General features: G+C 38.5%; 1 protein-coding gene across 1 annotated transcript in view; it reads left to right on the forward strand.

Moving 5' to 3' along the window:
* ZMAT2 (zinc finger matrin-type 2) overlaps positions 1–20,315 on the forward strand; it is a 38,325-nt gene that overhangs the window by 236 nt on the left and 17,774 nt on the right. The window contains exons 2-3 of the mRNA XM_007430640.3: positions 13,463–13,556; positions 13,935–14,058. Of these exons, the coding sequence (XP_007430702.1) occupies positions 13,463–13,556; positions 13,935–14,058 (218 nt within the window). The remainder of the gene's footprint in view (positions 1–13,462; positions 13,557–13,934; positions 14,059–20,315) is intronic.

Genomic DNA, 20,315 nt, shown 5'->3' on the forward strand with positions numbered 1-20,315 from the left:
GACCTCCGCGTAACTTCATCGGCGGAGATCTGGAGCGCCTTGTGTTTTTCACGGCCGTAAGAAAAGGTCCCACCTCAGCGCGTAATAGGTTTGGCTGAGGGCCCTCTGCATATGTAGCTGGAGCACAAGGAGCCTCGGAGAGCTTGGCCATGGTCACACCGCGTCCAGCATTTTGGGCCACACAGTGGCCCCACGAACGCACTGAAAGTCCCAGGATAAGACAGGAGGACGATAGGCCCCTCCGCTCTTTTTCCTTAGCAGGTTTATGTTATGCCGACTTTATGGTTGCATACTAACTTCTGGATCCTAAATCCATCTTCCACAGCATCTGAAGGCAGTGAATTCCATAATTTTAAATGATCTGTGCAAATAACTGTATTTCACTGGTTATGAATCTCCTTACATTATATTTTATTGGATACCTCTTTCACTGTATGAGTAAGAGTAGGGTCCACAGGTTTATGTAGAGTCATTGGCCATTTTATTTTCAGATACTTTCCTATTGTTTCCAAGTATGAAATTAGCCACATAGTGGGCTGACATCTTACTATAGCCATACACTCTAAGATCCCTTTGCTGATCAGTTTAGCACCAACATTGTGCTACAGGTGAGTAAATGTGAAGTAGATAGAATATTACACACACACACACACACACACACACACACACAATCTGTACCAGCCATTGAAATAGGAAAAACATGGAATTACAAAATGAAAATGTGGCTCAGTTTGAACAGCACACTAAGCTAAAATTTTAAACCATAATTTATAGAATAAGCTACAGTTAGATAGAGTTGGCATATTGTGTTAAGTCAGAAACAATGGTTTACAAACCACAGGGGCTGGGTTCATGCAATACGAAGCCACAGAAATACAAACTACATTATCATCAATCTACGTGCGGTAGTCTGTTAGCAAAAAGGATGGAAAATAAAACTAACAGGATCATTGTGTGCTGTTCTGCCCATCTTACCTCAGAAATGATATTGTAGAATGAAAAGACAAGAAAATACTAAGAAATTTGGAAACCTGTTTTTAGTTCATCAAAATTATAACTTTTGTATGGTGTTTAGTAAGCAATCTATTTCTAGATAGCACAGGTATCTTTCTTAGGCTTAGCAAGGCATAGTGGCTCTGCATGCACATGCATATGGGCACAGCCAGGAGCTATTTATGAAGCAGCCACATGAGCCTGGAAGAAGGACCTGCTTCATTGATGCAAAGAAATATGCTTTGTGCATGTTTCTGTACTTGGGAAGCAAGTTTTTCAAAGGATTTGAGCCACCTTAGTATAGTATATAGTATATATGCACCTAAATCAGCGTATGTTACACCTCTCCTCTGCAAGCCACATTAGTTACCCGTTTGCTTCCAGTTTCAATTCAGGGTGCTGGTAATGACCTATAAAGACCTACTTGGAATAGGACTGAGTTATTTGAGGGACCGCCTCTTCCCAATCACATCTACCTGCCCATCAGGTCCAGCAGGAAGGGCATGTTGCAGGTCCCATCCACAGAGGACTCTCATCTGTTGAGACCTAGGTAGAAAGCCTTTTCTGATAAGGTAGCTGCTCTTTGGAGCATCATTGCCCCTGAGGTTAGATTGGCCCCAACTTGCTGGCTTTCTGGAAGGGCCTGAAAACATGGCTTTGTCATCTGGCCTGGGGATCCCAGTAACATGGGTATGGAGCCTGCAAAGTGGCTGTATTGCTAGGGAAATAGATTGCACTCTCCCACAGATTTTTTTTTTTAAGATTTTCAATTAATTTTGTTGTTATTTTTGGTTATTTGGTTGTATTGTTTTGTGTTTTTAACTTGGTATGATGCTCAGAGTCATGTATGTGAGATTAACAGCTATATAAGTTTATCAAATAAATAAATATCTCTAGTATAGGATTGATCAGGTCAGTTAAAGCAATGATTACCTTTATGGTGGTAACATAATGCTTTAAGAAAATGTTAAAATCCATTTAAATTTTTAAAATTTGATTTAATTAAAAGCCAATTTTAATTTAGAAGACCGAATTTTTATCTGATTCTGTGCATCAGTGAAACAAAATACCTAATATTCTCAAAGCCTTCACTTATTTGGAATGGAGAAAATCTTGAAAAGACTGAAGTAGGGCTGCCAACTAAACAGTCCAGCAGGATTTCAGTGCCTTGTGGTCAACAGATAGCAAGATATTCCATATTAGCCTTTATCTGTTGCCTGTGTTTCTGCTATGGAACTGGAAAGGTATACGACCAGTGGAACTGGAAAATTATGACTTTCACCTACCCCAGTGGTGAAAACTTTGAAAGCAGGCCGATCACTATAATTGGTCATAGATTGATTTTTCCTCCAGGCCAATATAGAGAATTGGATGGGATGCAAATTATACAGTTCCTGAATCTGGGTGCACAATAGATATTAATGCAGAAGTGAGATGGAAGAGTGAGTGTGCCACTTGAGTGCTGGTGACAGGGCAATAGTAAGTATAAAAAATGCCTTCTGGCTATGAAGTACAACTCCCAGTTCAGTGCAGGACTTCAAATTAAAGGATCCTGAGAAACAGCTATCCAGCTTCTGGATGAACACATCCAGCGAAGGAGAACTTGGTTCTGTAATCAAACAGTTCTTATTATTTGGAAGATTTTAAGAGCAAACTAGAATATCTCTTCCTGCAACTATCAATGGTAGAGCCATTGTTCTCTACCCTTCATTATGGGATACAGGTAGTCCTTGTTTAGCAACCACAATTGGGACCAGCAACTCCATCACTAAGCGACGTGGACATTAAGCAAGACATTATGTGACTGCAGTGGACTTACAACCTGCTGTGCTTAAGCAAGACATCACGTGACTGCAACTTGTGATTTTACTGCCAGCTTCTCCATTGATTCTGCTTGTCAGAAGCTGACTGTTAAGTGCACAAATGGTAATCACATGACTCTGGAATGCTGCAATGGTTGTAAATGCCTGTCGGTTGCAAAGCACCTGAATCTTGATCACGTGACTGCAGGGGCGCTGTGATGGTCATAAGTGTAAGGACCGGCCTTAAAGTTACTTTTTCAGCGCCATAGTAACATGAGAATCGTCGCTAAACAGGGCAGTTGTTAAGCGAGGTCTACCTGTAATAGAGATCAGGTTGTAATATTTCTTTAGGTATTTGAAAAGTGCTCTTCTATTACCCCCCATCTTTTGTAAAGACAAAAATATACCCAGTTTCCTCAGTTTTCCTCCTTAGTTTCAAGTTTGTGTGATAAGCTCAGGAAGAGGGTAGGTGGTTATCTGTTAGGTATAGTGTAATTTAATTTCCTGCACCAATCCTACCTCAGTCTAGCCACTCTAGGCATCTGATAAAGTGAGCTGCAACTCACAAGAGCTTAGGCTTTTAAATAAAATTTGTCAGTTGGAAAAGGTGCTACCAGACTACTGATTTTTTGCCACCATAGACTAACATAACTCTCCTACAAAGCACCAAGCAGAGGGTTGGGTTTGAGGAGATAAAATGCCCCTTCCAACTCTATGATATTATGAGTAGATAATGTGAACAGAATTGGCTGAACCTGAGGTTGTCGTAACCAGTGTTCTCTGTAGACGTGTCTCTGTAATGCAAAGTATTTGCTATTGTTGTTGAGTAGCAGTGGCTGTCACAAAGAACTATGTTGTACTATGAAGCACCTAAAACTATCATCCTGATCAGGTTTAAATCATTTGTGATATAGTGCAGAAGATTTTAGCTGCAGTTCTGTTACAGGTTATGTTCTGCCACCAGTGGAATTCCCCCCTCCATGTATTTATGCTGGGGAAAGGATAAATATTGGGAGGATTGCAATACATAATGGAGATTAGCTCTCTCATCTCTGGCTTCTTGGAAAGCAACATGTTATGGCAATTCCATTATCCATCTTATGTTAGGTAACAGTTCTCATGTCCCTCTGCCTTTTCTGCAACTTGCCTCTTCATTTCACATTTTTCTGTCTGTGGCTTTATTCTTCTTTGTAAGATCTTAAGCAAAACTTCCCTTGCATGAGGAATGAGTGCAATGGTTCAATACTGTAATTTGCATATTGTCTTATATCTCCCTTCTTTAGTGTATATACACCAATATTTTCCAAACTATAGTTCATACAGCCTTGTTCCATATGTGTTGACCTATAGCTAACTGCCTCTTCTCTTGCAATTCTAAATAGTTCAGTCAGTATTTCATCAGTGCCTGGTACTGTACCTCAATTTTTAGTGGAGTTTGTTCCTGAATATATTCTTTCTCTACAAATGTTTTTGTTATTTTATAGTCCCATTTGTAAAGAGTTGCAGTATAGTCTTTCTATCTTCCTTTAATCTCACTTCCCTCTATCAGTTTTCTTCCATGATTATTTTTATGTATTTTTACCTTATCTGTACATTGTCTGTCATTTTACTGATATTCATTCATTAGATTTATATTCTGCCATTATTTTGTACAACTCAAGCCAGTGTACATAATGCTGTTTTCTCCATAACAACAACCCGGTGAGATGGAGGGGTTGAAAGAGAGTGATTATTCCAAGGTTGCCCAAGTGGTTTCCATGCTTAATGAAGGATTACTATTCATTTTCTCCTGGTTTCTAGTCCAGTACCTTAACCACTACACCAGCCTGACTTTCTTAATTGTTTTTTAATATTCTGTAAAATATCTGGTTGTGGGTGGGTTGGTGGTTGGTTGGTTTTTTGGTATTTCTCGATTTATTGACCTCCTTCATTGAGGACATGTGGAGCTGTGTAGGTGTGAGGGAGGACAGCCTAGCTAAGGAACAACCTTCAAAATCAAACCTGGAAACAGGAATTGATAAACCATTTCTGTATTATTGCTGTATGGCTTTGGCTTGCTAAGCCTACCATGAAATGCTGCTGTGATTTCCAGCAAACCTGTCTTTTGATTGCGCTGGAAAAGTTCCTTTCATATTACAAGCTAGGCCTTAGGTCAGAAGTTGAGTTTAATTCATTTCTACCTGCTTAGTTTAGGGATGCAGCTAAAAGACCTTCAAAAGACTACAGCTTCTTTTTATTATTTAGGAGAAAAGTGAAGCAGCTAGTAAATTGCCTTCTCTCAGGCACGGGAAACTTTGATTTATGATAGTACTGCTTCAGTGTGGTTCAATCTGGAAAATACCCTCCTTGCCACCTTATTAATTTTTGCCTTGTAAATCATCTTTATTATTCTTCCTGGAAAAAAATAAGCAGTGATTTAGTTATGACAGGTTTGAACTGATTAACATGCTCCAGAAATAAATGAAACAAGGTTTCAAGCTGTTTGGGGTTCTTTTTGACAGAATTTGCACTGGTTCTAAGTTTTCAGGAGTAAAAGAGTAGGAGGAAACTTTGATTTGAGTGCAGGTAGTCCCCAGTTTAAGAACGAGTTCTGTTCCCAAGGTCTGTCCTTAAGTCAAATTTGTTTGTAAACAAGAACAATATTATTGTATAATATTGAATAAGTAGTATTGTGTAATTAACTCGAACCATTATGTATTTAACTTGAATTTTGCTACAATAGGCTCCGTTCTTAACTATGGGTCATCTATAACTCAGGCATTCTTAACCATGGGAGTACCTGTACATCTTTTCCAATTGAAGCTTTCATTGCCATGGGCTCAATAATTCAACTGTGGAAAAGAAAATATGAAGATGTTGAAAATATGAATACATAAAAAAGTTTGTGAACAGCCTGTTTTTTCTCTTTCTTCACACAGCTGCTTACCATTCTAGCAGACTAACTGCCAGGTTACGTTTGCATAAATGTGAGTGCAAGTTAACTGATATCTTGCCTGTTTCTCATAGAACTCTAAAAAAAACCCCAGCACTGTACTCCAGAATTACAAAAATTAGTCCCATCAATCAGAAATCATCTTGCTAATGACTCCTTAATGTCAACCTGGCACAGCCGGAGTCAATTCACATAAATAAAAACATCCCTATGACATCATAATCAACATACAAGATACTACTAGTTGTTTAGTAATGACCAAACTCACTAAACTGATCAGTGAACAAAACAATTATTGTAATCAAGTTATAACAGCATATGTCTGTTATAACACATATTGTGTTGTAACAACATTTTAAAATAGTATACTTCCAGGTATGTATGGTTTAGACCTGACTATTTGCTATATTAAAAAAAAAAAAACTACACTTTTGATTTCCCCTAAATCTCAATCTGTAAGTTTGTAATCTTCAAAATGTCATTTAATGTTAGTCCAGATAACTTTAGATACTGTAGAGGGATTAGGGAGTGACCTTGAAGAACAGGAGGAAGACCTGCTACCAAGGCAATGTTCAGATAAGCAGGGCTTGAGCCCGGGCCAAGAAAATAACTTGAGGAAGTATCTTGAGACTTGCAAGATTGATGACTAGACTAAGAAAGCAATGCCATATAGGTCAGGACTACTTTTATTGTAGCACCTATAGAAACAGAATTTTGCAAGTCTCAATGTGCTTCCACCTCCCTCATTTTACTGTCATGTGAACTAGGGAGGGCTTGTCTGAAATGTTTTCTCAGGTTATTTTTTGGGGCTGGGCTCAAGCTCTGCTTATCTGACTGTTGCCTTGGTCATGGCTCTTCCTCCTGACCTTCAAGGCCATCCTCTATGTAATGGTATATGGGAATGACCTTGGTTTTTGTCTATTTTTTTTTTTAAAGTGAGAATTACAGAATGGCACAGAGAACTACTGAACACAGAGATGTCTTGCATGAGTAACTGCAGGCTAGGCCCTCTGGTTATAAGCTGATGGGAATCTCTTCACACAGTGGTTTTAAGTATACATAAGTATACATATCCATTTTGATATACACTACTAATCATCATTAGTAAAGGGCAAATTATCATCAATATAACTAATTATCCAAGTAGTTTCCAGCAACAAAAATGTGAAGGCCAGTTACGAAGAAAAGGAACTTTTTGTTAGTCAGAAAAAGGGGAAAACTAAGATAAGCAACAGTGAAGCCACAGTTGCACTATTACAGGAATAACCCTCAATATCTTTCTCCATAGGGCATGAGGCTGGGTAATGGGAGATCCAAATTCAGCTCCCACAAGTTCAACCTCCCATCATGAGGAATAGTAAGAACAAGACCTGATTCACCTTCTGCATGCCTGGCCATCATTACATACTTTATACAAGAACATCTCCCTGTCCATTCATCCATAGTGGCACACAAGAAGAAGACAACACAGTTATCAAAACATGAATACCAACCCACCCAGGAATCTAGCCATAAAAACTAAAATAAGGATAGTTAACCTTTCTCAGACTGGGACTGCAGTTTTTAAAAATTATTTTCAGGGCAGTGGGAACAAGATTGTGCTGTTATGACATCATGTAATGGAGGATTTGGAAGGGGTTGTTTTGTATTTTTCTTGCTATTTTAGATACACTAAACTTGTCCAAAACCTTATCATATGTTATTTCTCTAGTTTGCTATTAGAAACTGATAGTAGCATGTGATTCTTAATCATCTGTCCTCTCATTTTAGGAATGTAATCCTGAGGGGTTCTAGGAGCCACAAATAAGGGGTTTAGAGATGCAGCTTGCAAGCTATAAACTGTATATCTTTGTATTAAGAATACAATTATTACAGATGGGATTCTAGCCCAGTTAATCCATACTGGTCTCTACTGTACTTGTTTCCAATGTTGAGGGCTACAGACAGTACAGTGCCCACGAAACCTCCACCTGAGGCACCCTGGGTAGGTATGGGAACAAGGTCATTACACTTAGGGGGTTGGGCCAGGACTTGCTGCCCTACTATAGCTCCTTTTTTCTTTAGATTGGCAGACATGGTCCTGTGCCTGAGCAGGGCAGACTGATGGACAGCTGCACTCCTAGTCCTCACATTGAGACCCACACAGCTAGGGCAGGGGCCTGTCAGTTCATTGCTTGGATATGGAACTATCTTTCTCATTTTAAACTCATAGCAAGGAGGTGATATGAACTACAGACTGCCCCACTTGGAGCTGCAAGTTTGAGACTCCTGCATGGTGTACTTTTTTGTCAGCCTAAAAGAGATTCAGAAGCTGCTGCCCTACTTTTGGCTGTACTCTCACGTTGTACATGAGTGAGGCTGCATGAAGTGACTGGAGGATGCAATGCTTGTGCTATGAGTTTGAGACCCCTGATACAACCTCTGCTATCTAACCCAACCTTCTCCAATATGGGTACCTTCCAGGATTCTCAGCAGAGGCCATGCTGGCTGGAGAATTGTGGCAATTAAAATCCACATCTCTAAAGGGTACTTGGATTGGGGAAGGCTGATACAGCCCTTCCTCCCACATTTACATAATGGATAGGCCTATTGCTTACTGCTGCCTCAGATAATGAGAAGTACTTCTTACTTTCTAAGAATCTACCCAAACGTTTGCTCTCCTCTTTTCAGTGATGGCTCCATGTCTTTCTTTAGCTTCCTCTTTCCTGGTTTATGAATGTACCCTTAAACACTTTTTATTTTGTCAAGCTTTTTCTTAATATGTATTGCTGGTTCTTTGTGTTTTAATATGATGCTACTTTGTGGGTGGCGTTTATTTTTTTATGATTTCTTACTCTGTAAGATGTCAGGTGAATTGGCCCTAAAAGACAGGATAAAAAGACATAATAGATCAATATAAATAATCGGGCCCAATCTAGCCATGTATTTCAAACTGATAACGTCTGTTCTTTTGAATTCTTTTCTTAAGTCAAGTGAAATAAACTGAGCAATATGATGAACATTGTCTGGATTTACTTAGTGGAATGCTAGAGATTGTAGTGCTGCTTGTAATGGGTATGCTATCTTTTTGGGCTCAGGCTAGCTCTTGTGACTTCTGGCGTACCTAGCCCTTTTCCTGGGCCAGATACTATCCAAAAACTCCATAGGGTATTGTCCTGAGGCAACAGCTTCCTGCACCATGTATAGTTGCCACCATCAGTTTTAGCTGGAGCTGGTCCTTCTTCCTACCCTTTTGCTTATGGCAAAACAGGAAATCCCCTCTTCCCTTCTGATTTTCCTATATCTTGTTATTTTTAAAATTCTGTTAGTTCTAGCAGATGATGTGGCACTTAAGAGACTAGCCCTTAATAAGCAAATGCATCTGAAAAATGTCAACATTCTCAGAAATGTTTCTGTAGACAATAATTGAAAGAGAACATACTATACACATTTCAAAAAGCAGCCTAATGCCTAATTACATTCCCTATCTCCTCATATTGTCCTTTCCTGAAGTGGAAGCAGGTGAATCAGTCTCTTCCTTGAAAAGAGCTGCAGTCTCTTTTCTTCAGTCACCAGCCCCTAGTAGCAACTCCTTGGAACCTTTTTTCCCCCTCCCTTCTTGCTAATTATTTAATCGCTGTTCCCTAGCACAATACTGTTTTTTAGGTCTTCCATCTTTAATTTCTTTAGTGTAGAAACTCTGAATGTTATCACTTAGTAAAACAAAAGTGAGAGCTAGTTTGGTGTAGTGGTTAAGGCAGCAGGCTAGAAACCAGGAGACCATGAGTTTTAGTCCTGCCTTGGGCACAAAGCCAGCTGGGTGACCTTGGGCCAGAGTCTCTCTCTCAGCCCAAGGACAGAGGCAAGGGCAAACCGCTTCTGAAAAACCTTGCCAAGAAAACTGCAGGGATTAGTCCAGATAGCCAGGGGTCAACACTGACTCAGAAGCACCCCCTCCCCCAAAAAACCTCCCAAAGTAAAAGACCTGATCCATGGAGTGCAAGTTTGAATTCATTTGCTACTTGATAGTCTCCTCATAACTGCATTCTGTATGTAGTTGGGCTAAGGGATCCAGACTAGAAACTGATACATAGAAATATATAGTTGAGTTAAGGTAGGTTGTAGGAGAAAAATATTATTTTACTGAGATCTCCGAGCTCCTATCGAAATCCTGGAAGCAAATCTGTGAAAGAGTGGAAAAATAACAATCAGCAGCTCTGACATTAAAATGCTTGTGTAGAAATGCTTGACTAATTTTGATGTCTTATTCTAACTATCTCTTAGGTTCAGGCTTTTTTAAAATCCATTCAGTAGTGTCCAATTCTTGTTTCTTGGCAAGGTTTTTCAGAAGTGATTTGCCACTGCCTCCTTGCTAGGGCTGAGAGAAAGTGACTGGCCCAAGGTCACCCAGCTGGCTTTGTGCCTGGGCAGGACTAGAACTCAAGGCCTCCCAGTTTCTAGCCTAATGCCTTAACCACAACACCAAACTGGCTCTCTTTAAATTGTTACTAAGGCTCAGGCTTAGTAACAATTTAAAGCTGTAAAAAAATTGAAGCTTTATTTCTTCTCATGCTCTAGGCAGGTGACAATAATTTGAGTAATAATAGGAATTAATATTTTTCAAAGCAAATTACAGAAAGTATAAGAAATCTTCAAACTATTCTTCTACCTTATGATTAATATTAAAATAATAACTAAATTACCTATATCTTCCCTAGCCACAAGTGCTCATCTGATCAAAAGCTCAGACTTATTTTGATGAACTGCCAAAAGGATGGATTTTCAGGGCAAGGGAATGCCTGCCAAAGGATATCTTGATCCCAACTCTCATTCTTCACTGTCTGATACATGAAAAGCAGAATCAAAGGGTGCCCTTGGCTGAAGGGGGGGGCACATAGTTGCTTTTACACACTGAACAGCTATTGTGGTTAAATAATTGATCCGTGTGCTAGGTAAGCATACAAAAGCACCCAGTTCTGTTATTTTAAAAAATAGTGCCTGTTTACCATGAACTGTTTCTGTTACAAGGTTTAGAAAGTATTATGCTGCTTTTTAACATTTGAACCTTGAATTGAATGAAACAATAGGATTGGGTTCATGTATCACACTAAGCCGTAATGTGGTTTGTTTGTTTTTAGCTTAGCATATTCTCTGACACTTAGATTGTTTTCTTTATATGTCACGCTGTGAGTAGTGGTTTTATGCACACATTGAAGCTCATAGGAAATGAATAGGAAGCTCACATGCAGATGTTCATAATTTTCCCAATTTCATTTTTATATCTGAAGGTAAATTTATGCTAAAGCTGAGCCATCAAGTAGGATGCCAAATACTATTTAGGCACGTTATGGAATGCTTGTGCTGCTAGGCTTTGGAAATCTTTCTCTACACACGCATACCCCACCCCAGAGAAGGCTTGTGTTTGTCTTACTGCTTCCGTTGTAGAGCACAAGACAGTCTCTTTATCTACCATTTTTTAAAATAAATCTTCCTTGCTTTAGACCTTGCACAAACATAAGAAAAGCTCTGTTGGTTCATTCCGGTGTGCCCCCTCCCTCATGGCCTTGAGGAAAGGTATTAAATCCTGGCTTTGCCTGAAGGTCTGGGGGCCAGAGGGGGGCCCGCACCTGTGGAGATGGCTGGTGGGATGATGGGTTGCCCCCCCCCAGCATCTTACAGGTTTTTATAGGGCCAAAATTAGAGGAGGTTTTTAAGGGTATTTTTAATACGTTTTTTAATTATTTATAGTTTTTAGCCATCTTGGAGAGAATTGTATTTTTTCTTTTTTATTGTGAGCCGCCCAGAGTCACCCGTGGGGGAGATGGGCGGCATACAAGCCAAATAAATAAATAAATAAATAAATAAATAAATAAATACTAAATGTCCACATCTGTTTCCTACATGCTTTTAGGAATTTGTTTCTGTTGCATGCCTGGGCAACTATGACCATCAGGATATTCTGTTTAGCTATCGTGATTAATAGGCATTGACTACTGATTGTTTCTTGCTAAATCTCTTTAAAAACTCTGACCCAGAGGCAATCATCACATTTTGTAGCCTTGAATTTCATATCTTAGTTAGCTGATGCAGTATTTCCTGTCATCTGCCCTGAGTCTAGTGCCCACTATTCAGCTGAGAACATTTTATTTACGTGATGATAGCCTCATTTTATAGTTTAATGCTCTTGTTGTATATGTCTATAAACTACTGAGATCCACTCAGATTTTGGGAAACTTAAAGGTAAACTGATGCCTTTATTATGTTACAATTAGCATTGAAGCAGTCATAGTTCTACATGCTATCTTCACATCATGCCATTTCCAGTTCTTATACTTCATCCTACCATGTCCCATTTTTATGTGTGATTTTTTTCCCTAAATTGAAAAACTCCATATGAGATGAAAGCTTAGTAGGTAATGGGTTTTTTCCTTGCCATAATTTAAACCTCTCTAGGTGTATTTCTATTGCTTTTTCCCTCTTGTAGTTAATGACAACACTTTCATTTTGATTGTGTCTCCCTGCCTTTTTCTTAAAACTGTATAAATACTTCAGTCCTTGTCAGATGTCTGCTGCCTTTATTTTTCTGTAGTTCATTTTAATAAGCATTGTTACCTTCTTAGTCTAGTAATTGTCTCCATAGGTTAGCATTTATTTCAGTCAGGAATGGAATCATGGTCTTTTCTTGTAAAACAGTTGTAAGAATATTAATAGAGTAAAACAGGTGCATCAGCAATGTGGTTCTCATGGGTATCATGGCACCTCTCAATGGCACATATGAAACTCCAAGGTGAAACAATCATTTTTTAAAAATGGATGATATTCATTTTTGGTGAATGGAAAATATTCACCAAAACTTATGATATTGAAATCTTCTCTCATAAGATCCCCAGGCTGAGACTGTTGAAAACTCATGAGATTTCTGCCATTTCAAACTAAAACCAGGCAACTTTTTAAATGCCCAGATAAAAGATCATACAGTGATACAGCTAGAAGGGCCATTGAGGCTCATTCCTTGTTCAGGGCAGGAATTAGGTTTAAAGCATCTTCAACCAATGGCTGTGTAGTTTCCATTTCAACACATCCAGTGAAGGGGAATCCTTCTGGGTAATTGATTCCATTATTGTTTTGCTTTTCTTGTAAAAAAGCTTCCTAACATTCAGTTATAATTTTCCTTCAGTTTATATCTGCCTTCCTATAACTTTAGTCCAGTATTCTGGGTCTTGCTGTCTGAGAAAGAGAGATCTAGATTTTTTTCTGTATGACATCCTTTCAGGTATTTAAAGACTACAGTCATATCTGTCCTTGGTCATCTCTTGTCAAAATTAAACATGTTATTCTGTGATGAAACATGTTATTCTGTGATGGACTTTGACCACAGAAAAAGTGGAATTATTACTTCCCATGATTTAGAATGGATACGTCTGTTGATGTAGCCTAAAATTTCACCATGCATATGCGCGCACTACCTAAAGAGATTGCTGACCCTTGTGGAATTCAGCTGTTGAGACATAAAGAACAGTTTAATTCCTTATCAGATCTTCTCAGTTCTGTGGCTTTTAGAATCTGGCTGGCAGCATATAATAGTTGAAGTTTATGCTTTCTTTATAAACATTGCCTGTCCATGCTTTTCCCATGTAAGAGTTTTCAGAGAAAATGGGTCTCCTATGAAACCAATAATTCATATTATTGTCAAAAGCAGAGGTTTCTTTCTTTGTTAACTGAATGTTATATTCTTGCATTTTTCTTTCATTGGTAGGCTAAAAACCTGGACTTCCGCCGAAAGTGGGACAAAGATGAATATGAGAAGCTTGCAGAGAAACGACTTACAGAGGAAAGAGAGAAGAAAGATGGTTAGTAGTATGCTGACTATGCAATGCATTGCTCTGTTTCATTAGTAGTTGCTAAATCAGTTTGTAGAATGAGATGCAAAGGACAACATTTCAGAGGGAAAGTTTAGTCACTTCATCTTCTGTTCTTTTCAAAACAAATTGTAAAAACCTCCTTTCTTTCCTGATTAACACTCATATTGAGCAAATTAAGAAGCTAGGCTTATCTGATCTTAGAACTGGAAGAATTAAAATTAAGTGAAGACCATCTTTTGGCAAATGAAGAAAAAATAATATTTAGTGATTAAAATAAGGGTTTTACATTTCAAGGGTAAACCAAATCATTCTCTCATCTATATGTCTGTCTGTTTATCCTCATTCATTTTTTAATTCATATTTTAGGCAAACCAGTACAACCTATCAAGCGTGAGCTTCTGCGGCATCGAGACTACAAAGTGGATCTGGAATCCAAACTGGGAAAAACTATTGTTATTACCAAAACTACTCCTCAGTCTGAGATGGGAGGGTAAGGTGTTAGAGCTTTTTGCATGTTAATCTATTTATCTGATTAACAGAGGCATAGCAACTAAACATCCAGTGCCCTCTGTTCATAACCTGTTTGGAAACGGTGGGCAGGTGATTGAACCAACTGAAATGAATCCGAACTGGATAATAGTAGGTCCCCTCAGATTGTGGATTGTACAGATTGTACAGATTTGGGATAGATGTTGTTGTTTACTCATTGAAATAAGTTCACAGCCTAGGAAAGACTTTTGATTCAGCCTTGCTTTATTATCAGTAGATTATTTCACTTAACTATATAATTCCTCTTCTCTGTACTGCCTCTTCAAGGTAAAAATAAAACACATATCTTCTTTTTAATCTTCATTTTGTAATTGTGATCCTTGTGCTTGAAACATATAGGTGATGTGACTGCCCAGAAATCATAACTGACAACTTCTAGAGCAGAAACAGACTTTTAAATGGGAAGTGCCTCCTTGGCATGCTTGCTTCCTGGAGCAGTTCTTGTCTCTTCCCTCAGTTTTATTCTGACTACTGCAGTGGAAGCAGCATCAGAATGATTCATCTCTGAATTTCAGTTGCTCTGAAATCTTTTTTCTTTGTTCCTAACATTTTTTTTTAATGAAGCCCACTTTTCCACAGAGCCCTTAAAATTATGGCTAAATAGCCTCATTCCATAAGTATTTAAGTCACAGTGGTAAACTTCTGTTCATAAACAGTGTTTTTGCTTGGGTTCCCTGGGTCAGGGTCATGTTGTGGACAATTGCCCACATTTCAAGATTTTTTACAAAGCAAGCTTGGCATACCAGATCATCCAGACTTTGCCTCTGCTTGGGGAAAGCATTGGAAGCTGAAGCTTCATCAACTTCTTGTCTACTGGTTAGAATTGAGAAGATGTCGCTGAAAAATAAAGCACAGTTATCCCTCTGATCTTGTAAAGGATTTGGTTTCTAAATACTTCAAGAGGGGTGACTCTCCCAGGCTTCTTTAGCAACTTTAAGTAAACTCTGAGGAATGGACTGGAAGCAGTACTTGGGTTGCAGCATATGAATTTGAATGAATAATTTGGAGGAAGGAATGATCAATTGCAACGATCAAGTTACAGGTAGAGACCTTTTTAGACCCAACAATTCAGCCCCACATTTGGCCTGTTTTCTTCAGATACTTGTTGATTCCACACCAGTGAATAAGGGATGAGAATTAGATGTGATGGAAGGTAGTCATGTTTGAATGTTGCTCTGGCATTCAGCACTTTCAATCATTCAGAATGTGCAGCTCTATATGAGCTCTTATGTCATATCAGTATCTTGTTACTAAAACCCATATTCTTCCACCCTTTTTTGAGACTTTTAAGAGAGCTGATATGTTTTTCCAGGTAAGTGGGAAGTGGCCAATGTCTTTGTAATTGAAGCATATGCCCTGTCTAAGCAGATCTTCTTGGCAAAATGGAGGAGATTGCAGTACCTCCCAGATGGTGAGGGACTATCAATTTAAACAGCATGCCTGGTTGAGATCTGTGGGCTTCAGTGATTTCCCCTTTAGTAGTAAGGACCTATTTAACTTCATAAAGAGGACCAGTGACCAACAGACTGGTTAAAGTTTTCCTCCAGGATGAGGATTAGTGTTCATTTCTTAGGGGAAGTGTCAACTTTTAGGAGGGGTGTTAGCCTACCCTAGGAGCTAATGACAGACCAGAATATAGCAACCTTGGCTGTCTTGAGCTGCTGACCTCTACTGAAGGAGAGACATGGAAAGTGCTACTACTCCAGGATCATGAGATATTGCTGGAATGACTCGGTAGGCTGGGAACTGGAAGCACTGTGTTATCATGGTTCCATTCCTATCTGTAGGAATATCATCAGAGAATGGCAATGTGGGATTTCTTTTTAGGTCCATGACACTGGAGATATTTGGTCTTACAGGGTGCCCTGTCTCTCTCTCCCATCCCCCACCCCCGTCTCTCTCTCCATCATGTTGCTGGGAGCAGTCATCTGTAAATTTGGACTGCTAATGACACTCAGTTCATATCTTTCCATCTGAAAGAGCCTGGGCAGGTGTTTGACAGTTGCCTATAGCCAGTTAATATAGATGAAGTTGAATTCAGATAAGATGGAAATACAGTGGATAAATATTTCTCAATCTTGAGAATTAGGAAGGTGGCCTGTACTAGATAAGATACGCTCCCTCTGAAGGAACAGGTGCTAAATTGTTATTAAAGGCATAAGTGGCTCTAGTTGTGTGTGTGGGGGGGAGGTTGTGCTAAATTTTGGCTGGTGTAGCAGTTACAGACCTACTTGATCAGGATAGCCTAGGCTTAGTGATGCACGTCCTATAAATCTTTTGTTTAGATTACTGCATTTTATTGTATACGGGCCTCTCCTTGAAGACACTCCAGAATCTGCAAATGGAGTAAAACAGCTGCCCAGTTATTAAGTGGTACAATTAAATGAGACTATATGACATCCAGTCCTGAAAATGCTAAACTGATTGTCAAGTGAGCTTTCAGGGCCAAGGTAGGGGAGTGATATTTATCTATGAAGCCCAACAGCTTAGGACCCAGGTATTTGAAAAATTGATCCCCCAATACCATTCAACCCATGTACTGTGACTTATGGTGACTAGAAGTAGGGCCTTCTTAGGGTCAGCATTCCAATTATGGAACTTTGGGAACTCTCCCAAGGGATAAAGACACTTTTTTCAGTGAGACATTTGTAGAATAGCACTTATCAGGACCAAACTGTCTTTTAGATTGCCTGTTATTTTGCTTTTCTGTTTTTTAAAAATACATTCTTTTTTAGCATTGCTAGGCTTATGGTGATGGTTTCATTTAATGCTGTTGGTGTTATTATATATATTTCCCCCTTCTCTTTTATACTGCTCAGTCTTCTCAGGCAGGAAAAATAAATATTTTGCCAGGGGTAGTCCTGCAGTTCAATCTGAGCTTTGGGTTACTATGCATATCACCTAATTTCATAAGCTGCAACTCCTCTTCTTCTTTCTTTCTCGGGACCAAGGCAGGACCTGCTGGTTTTATTGCAGAGGTTTGCAAAGTTGAGTGTAAAAACCATGTCCTGGAATGCCAGATAGCAAAGCAGTTGCCTGTAGAAGATCTCCGTGGTCCCTGTACACAGGCAATGTCCTTTTCCATGGCCTTTTACCAGGGTTAGGGTTAGGGTTCTTCCAATTCTGGTAGGTCTGTAGAACAGAACCTTGGTCTCAGCCTTTTACGTTCATTAGGCACTATTGCCTTAACATTCATGCCAAGGCACATGCATCTTATAAGTGGACAGTTCTGGGAGCCATTTTCAACTAGGTCTGGCCCCTATCTATTGCCAGTTGGTAAACCTGTTCCTTATTTATAAGGCTATGGCTTACCTATGGCTATTGCCACACTCTCAGGGAGCAGGTGTGTAAAGGAGCTTCTGTCTCAGCTGAGCTTCTGTCTCAGCTGTAGAAGCTCCCAACAATAGCTCACCTACATAATGGGAATTCACAGGCCACTCAAAGAACCACATGCAGAGAAGCAGACTAGCTTGTTTAATGGGTATTTTGTTTTTGCAAGTTTTAGGTAATTGTTCTTTTATCACAGAAGATGATAATAAAGAAGCATACTCTTATATGAGCAGTTTCCTCTTAAACGACTGAAGTGGAGCTATTTTGGTTTTAGAGAGATTCAAAATATAAAAAGTAACATCAAAAACTGTTAATAAACAGCTCAGCTATAGGAGACTGTTCATGAAAGTGGTGGGAGAGAAAATATGATAAACTGAGATGGCATTTTAATGAAGACATCTTATTCCTCTGTTCCCTTAAGCGTTCCAGTGCCATCCCAGCCAACTTTGTAGAGTGTGTTTTTGTACAGACTTACAAGTAGCTATAACCTCCATTCACATAACCACAACTAATTAAATCTTTACGTCTCAGAGCTGCATTTCCCCTGGAAATTGACAATAATATTACAGTGTCATGTGGAATTGATTGCTAATTGTTGATAGCATTTGAAGAATTACTTTCCAAAAGAAATTAATTACTGGGCTATTTAATCACATATGCAGGAGGTTGCCTGTGTCTCCAAAATCTCTTCAACAACTCATTTAAGAGGCAGGGATTAGGCAAGTACACAGAAATCAAAATGTTATGTCTGCCCCAGCTTCAGAAAAGGCAATCATATTTAAATAGAAATAGTTTTAATAGGTTGAAAAATAAAAAGTAAACACCACTGAGATTCCCCAAGTTCCGTATTCAAGTCATTTTCCCATATTGGTTTGCACCCAGATTTTTATTTTATAAGTTACTTGTTGTTTGTAGTTAAATGGAACCATCCTTATCTATACCTTCCAGTACTGCACAAAGCTGTTATAAATAAAAGAGTTAATGACCTACAAGTCTCACTGACTAGATAAGCTGCAGTGGATAATGCATCTGGAACCATCCCAATGTATTATTCCTTAACATATTACTAATAGAATCCCCAGTCAAAGAAAGGTTTATTCTGCCGCATGAAATCACTAAGCCTTTCTCCCTCCAACCAGTAAATTGTTTATATTTTATAAGTGTAGAAAGGTAGGATAATCCTCCCCCACAAAAAAAAAATCTAGTTCAAGATTTCCAAATTCTTAAGCTAGATATGTCATTTAAAAAATGGCAGTGACATAAATACAGTCAAGGGTAGTAGCAGCTTGGGGGGAAAAAAGATAATAGCTAGGGTTTTAAAAAAACAAACAAAAAATCGGTAGCATTAAAGACTTAGAATTTGACAAGTCAGCTCTTATATTTGACTAAAATAATTCATCTCTGTCTTCTCCCATTAATCAATTTTTAATAAGAGCTGCTGCTGCTTTAGCTTATTATCTGAAGGTAATCTATGGACTATTTGAACAAGAAAAGAAAATGGGGCAAAATCATCACTTTAATTATAATTATTTGCCCCAAGAGAGATAGCTTTAAATCATGAGTCTAAGTCAGCCTTAATTCTTTTAAATGGAAGGTTGCAAATCCTAGGGATCTTGAATTAAATCTTTACTGGCTACAACTCTTAAATATTGATTATACAAAAGCTAAACTTTGATAATTCACATAATCTATATTGAGTGGAACTTGACATTTTAATTCACATAGGAAAATATTTTTTCATGATTAATTTTCAAATGTTATTTATGAAATTATATTTCTTGTACTGTGTACTTTTTTGCTAGGCTTATGACCAGGGCTGTGCAATGGGCACATAAAACCTTTGACTCCAACTCTGATTCCTTTAATTATATATCAATATAAGAAATAAATTATAAATATACTAATTATATATTTCCTATATTGACTGCAAGCACACAACATACAAGGCATTTCATCACTGCCAACGTGAATATTTTTAAATTTGCAGAGAACTTGAAATTAAAATATATCCTGAAAAAAAATAGGTTAATCAAATTATTATCTATGAAATAGGAAATTTTAACATATTATATTATTTATATTATATACAATTTAAATTTATTACGAGTCGGAGTCAGTACATTTTTACCAGCTCCGACTCCAGTATCTCAAGAATTGCTTACGACTCCAACTCCACGACTCCAACTCCAACTCCACAGCCCTGTTTATGACTTGTCTTGGCAGGTAGCAGTACTCAGCCAACTTTTCCAGGGCTTAAAAGCTAAATAGGGCCTGGTTAATGCTTATATGGAAAACCACCTGGGAATGCCATGGCTAAACTAGGAAAAATCATCCTGGAAGAAGGGAATAGCAAATTATTTCTATATTGTTTCTAGGTAAACTACATGGATGTGTCCATGTAGTCTTTAGGAGCTGAGTGATTCAGAGACATCTTTATCTTTGTGGCCTGTGGCTATAGATATTAAAGTGAGCCGCTGGCATTATAGTGGTGCTCAAAAGCTTGTGAACTCTTTTGAATTTTCAATATTTCTGCATAAAAATCACCTAAAATATTATCTGTTCTTCATACAAGTCCTAAAACTAGATAAAGAGAACCCAATTAAACAAAAGAGTCAAAAACATTATACGTGTTCATTTATTTATTGAGGAAAATGATCCAGAGCTACAAATCTGTATGTGGCAAACTGGTGTGCCCTCCTTGAGCAGCAATAACTGCAACTCAACATTTCTGAGAACTGTGGATCAGTCCTGTACATTGGCTTGGAGCAATTTTAGCCCATTCCTCCTTATAGAACAGCCTCAACTTACGGATGTTGGTGGGCTTCCTCCCATGAACTGCCTGCTTCAGGTTCTTCTGCAACATTTCTA

The sequence above is a fragment of the Python bivittatus genome, unplaced genomic scaffold (assembly GCF_059951505.1).
Source record: "Python bivittatus isolate LINGU-HERP-01145 unplaced genomic scaffold, Pbiv_v1 ctg000960_np1212, whole genome shotgun sequence".
Lineage (NCBI taxonomy): Eukaryota > Metazoa > Chordata > Lepidosauria > Squamata > Pythonidae > Python > Python bivittatus.